Source organism: Lactuca virosa, chromosome 6, assembly GCF_052849685.1.
Source record: "Lactuca virosa cultivar CGN04683 chromosome 6, Lactuca_virosa_CGN04683_v6, whole genome shotgun sequence".
Classification (NCBI taxonomy): domain Eukaryota; kingdom Viridiplantae; phylum Streptophyta; class Magnoliopsida; order Asterales; family Asteraceae; genus Lactuca; species Lactuca virosa.
This window is the reverse complement of record NC_136431.1, coordinates 178,368,171-178,371,511: the sequence shown is the minus strand read 5'-3', so window position 1 is coordinate 178,371,511 and position 3,341 is coordinate 178,368,171. Positions and strand designations below refer to the sequence as shown.

At 36.6% G+C, this 3,341-nt stretch overlaps 1 protein-coding gene across 1 annotated transcript; it reads left to right on the top strand.

Annotated features, from left to right (window-relative positions):
- Nucleotides 1–420: 420 nt before the first annotated feature.
- Nucleotides 421–900, top strand: LOC145122107 (uncharacterized). The gene has a single exon (XM_079057767.1). The coding sequence runs from the start codon at nucleotides 421–423 to the stop codon at nucleotides 898–900; it is 480 nt and encodes a 159-aa protein (XP_078913893.1).
- The last annotated feature ends 2,441 nt before the right edge of the window (nucleotides 901–3,341 follow it).

The window sequence follows — 3,341 nt, the reverse complement described above, 5'->3', positions numbered from 1 at the left end:
GAACACGGAGAACCACAACGAAAATCGCCAAGCAAGGGGAAGAAAACAAGACAAACGGTCTCAATAACGGTGGCATATGATAGTAGTTCTAGCACGGGAAGACCAAATGTGTCCACAAGACTGCCTAAGACCGCTACCAGAAACAACGAGCTGACAATACAAGTCTTGCCACCATTATTACAACAACATTTAGCGACCACGACAACCCTAACACAACAAAATATATCATCATACGTACTGTTACCACCTCCATTTCCATATGCACATTACCTGACATTCTGGCCGCCTTAGTCCCAGCAAACCTATGTTCCACAAATTATCCTCGGCAACCAAGAAACATCACAAATTCAATGGGCACCACAAGCGACAAACAACAACGAACTCATGGACTCAAACATAAGCACTAATAATTATCGAGTCATGAGGCCAGAGAACTCACCTCTCATTAGAAGCATACGTGAACACCAGCTACCACCAGGAGCAAACATACTAGAAATTTTGAAGTATGATGGATCAGGTGATCCAAATGATCATATCGAAAACTGCATATGGATGATGGACGCTTACTACTTGGATGAAAAATATTGGTGTATTTTCTTCCTAACCACATTATCGGGGCAAACACGGTTATGGTACAAAATCTTATCGGTGGAAAGCATACATGATTTCAACCAGCTAAGAGAAGAGTTTGTTGGTTATTTCGTACATCATAGAAGATACACGGCGGATGCCCATGCCATCTTAGGATGTAGACAACGTGCGGACGAGTCGTTACACGCCTTTGTGCATCGTTGTAACAAAGCCACTCTTAATGCCCCAGAAAGGGCAGGCGACATGGTAATAGCCGTGTTCACTTATGGATTACGTCAAGGAGTCCTATTCAAGAAATTGGTAGGTTAACCACCCAAGTCAAGTAAGGATATGATGGAAAGGGTCCACCATTACATGAAGCAAGAAGAAACAACATCATAGAAAATAAAAACCGACCAAGAGAGAGGTCCTACGTTTAAAAAGGTAACCACACACCTTACGTGAGAAGCCAATCTCAAGAAAATCACAACTACAACAATATAAGGGTACCATATTGACCTGTTTCTCGCACCAAAATCGTGGTAACCAAATAACAAGAAACAAAGGAAGAAATGATGTAGCGACAATCAGATAAAGCAAGAAGAACAATGGAGCAAGAACAAGAGAAAGGTCATGAAGCAAGGACCACAGAAAGTATTGTGAGTTCCATGAATCCACCGGGCATGACACCATTGAGTGCACCATGTTGAGCCAAGAATTAGAAAAAAAGACGCAATCCGACAGCTCACCGATTTAATAAAGGGACTTCAATCAAAACAGCTAGAAAGTATTGCACCAATTGAGCCAAAAATAAAGAATTTGGGAAAAACAAAATCTTCATGTTTAGATAACCAGAGCAATCAGAAACATATCATGGGTGGGACGATTACAGGTTCACGTTTGATGAATGAGACTACAAAAACAATTATAAAAGAGATGAACCCATTGTAATCGGATGATTCATAGGAAAAAAATCTATGTGAATGACATTTACATGGACAACGACAGCTCAATAGGTGTCATGTACAAACATGTCTACAAGCAACATTTCACCCTTCAACTTTTTCACCCCAAGCTCTATGATATGGCCTTATTTAACTATATATTTTAGGTTATTATCTTAATATATTTAATTAAAATGTTATATTTTAATATATTATGATACTTATTATGCTTTGAAATGTTAAATTACAATTAAAATCGGAGTTGGGATGCAAAAGGAGGAGAACGGAGCTGAAAAGGACGAAAAACAAAAAGACAATGTTATAGCAAAAAGGATGTTGCTATACAGATTGACCTCTCTTCAGTATTTTGGCCATATATAATGACTCATAACTCCGATTAAGAAGATTCAAGATGTTATGGAAACTAGACAAAATTTCGGACGACTTTCGTGTTAGGGCAAAATAAGAGTTCCAGTTACCACGTCGTGGTGTCTCAAAAATCCCTTAAAATGTTCGTCTCAGTATACGTGTTCGTGTGTGACAAGGAAAACGACCACCACGACGTGGTGAGACCTCTGGCATGTCGTGTTGTCGCTGAATCTGTAAAAACATGAAATTTTTAACCCTAATGGGTGTATAGCCTTTGGCAACCTATAGCTGCAAATTTTACTTCGTTTAGACATCTAGAAACCATTTAGGGTCGGTTTTGAAGCTAGAGATTCGATTGGATCAAGGATTTGAATATTCAAGCGCTATTTGCATCTAGATTTCACTTCGGGTTTGCTTGATGACCGTGTCTTGCAATCCTCTGATGATGTTTTTATGCTTTAGTTTACTGAATATGGTGTAAAAACCTTTACTTTCTCTAGATGTAGATGAACCATTGTTAATATGTTTTGATTTCGTTATTTGGATTATGCAACTTTGGTTATTACTTGTGTTCGATAGATTATTTACCTTTCATGTTAAAGTTATGATTTTTATTGTCTATTGTTGAGTTATATGTAGTTAAGAGGACCAATCTAATTAAATTAGCTTAAATCTTAATTAGTTTATGACTGTTAAACTGTTAGGACTACAAATTGATCAAATCCTAGGGTTAGGTGATATTAATTGTTGACTTTGACTGGGTTAGAGAGTATTAATGATCCATGCTATGCTTCGATTGATTATCATGACCATTGACAAGAAATCACCAGATCATATCGTTCATACTTCGAATATATTTAATTAATTGCGTTCACTAATTGCATGATCTTTGTGTTAGTTGCCCATTAATTATTAGTACTAGGAAAATCCCACCAATATAACTAGTCATATTACAATTCAGTAATCAACTCATTAATTCATTGCACTTTAATAAATCAAACATAAAAACTTGGGGGTTCGTATTCTAATGGAAGTACTTCTTATCTATTGTTTTAATTTGGTTCTTTACTTTGTTTGTTTAATTGAGCGTTAAAACTAGTTTAATTTAGTTTAAACAAAACCCCCCTTTTTACTTTCCCGTTATTAATTTAATTAGCATCTGAATTATTTGATCTAAACCATTCCCGTTTCCCTAGTGTTCGACACCCTTTCTTACCACAACTATACTACTATATGATTAGGTTCACTGCCTACTGTGTGTATTAGTTTAGACGTGATAAATTAATATTTATAAATTTAAAACTAGTGCATTAAAAATCCACATTACTCTAGCATTGCAATTTCATCAACATGCCAAAGATTTTCCAACTCCAAAGAGGCAACCTTACCCTATCTTAGAGAAATTTCCTCCTCCACACATTGATTGTCAGTCGGCTTTCTCTCTAAGATCGTTTTTCT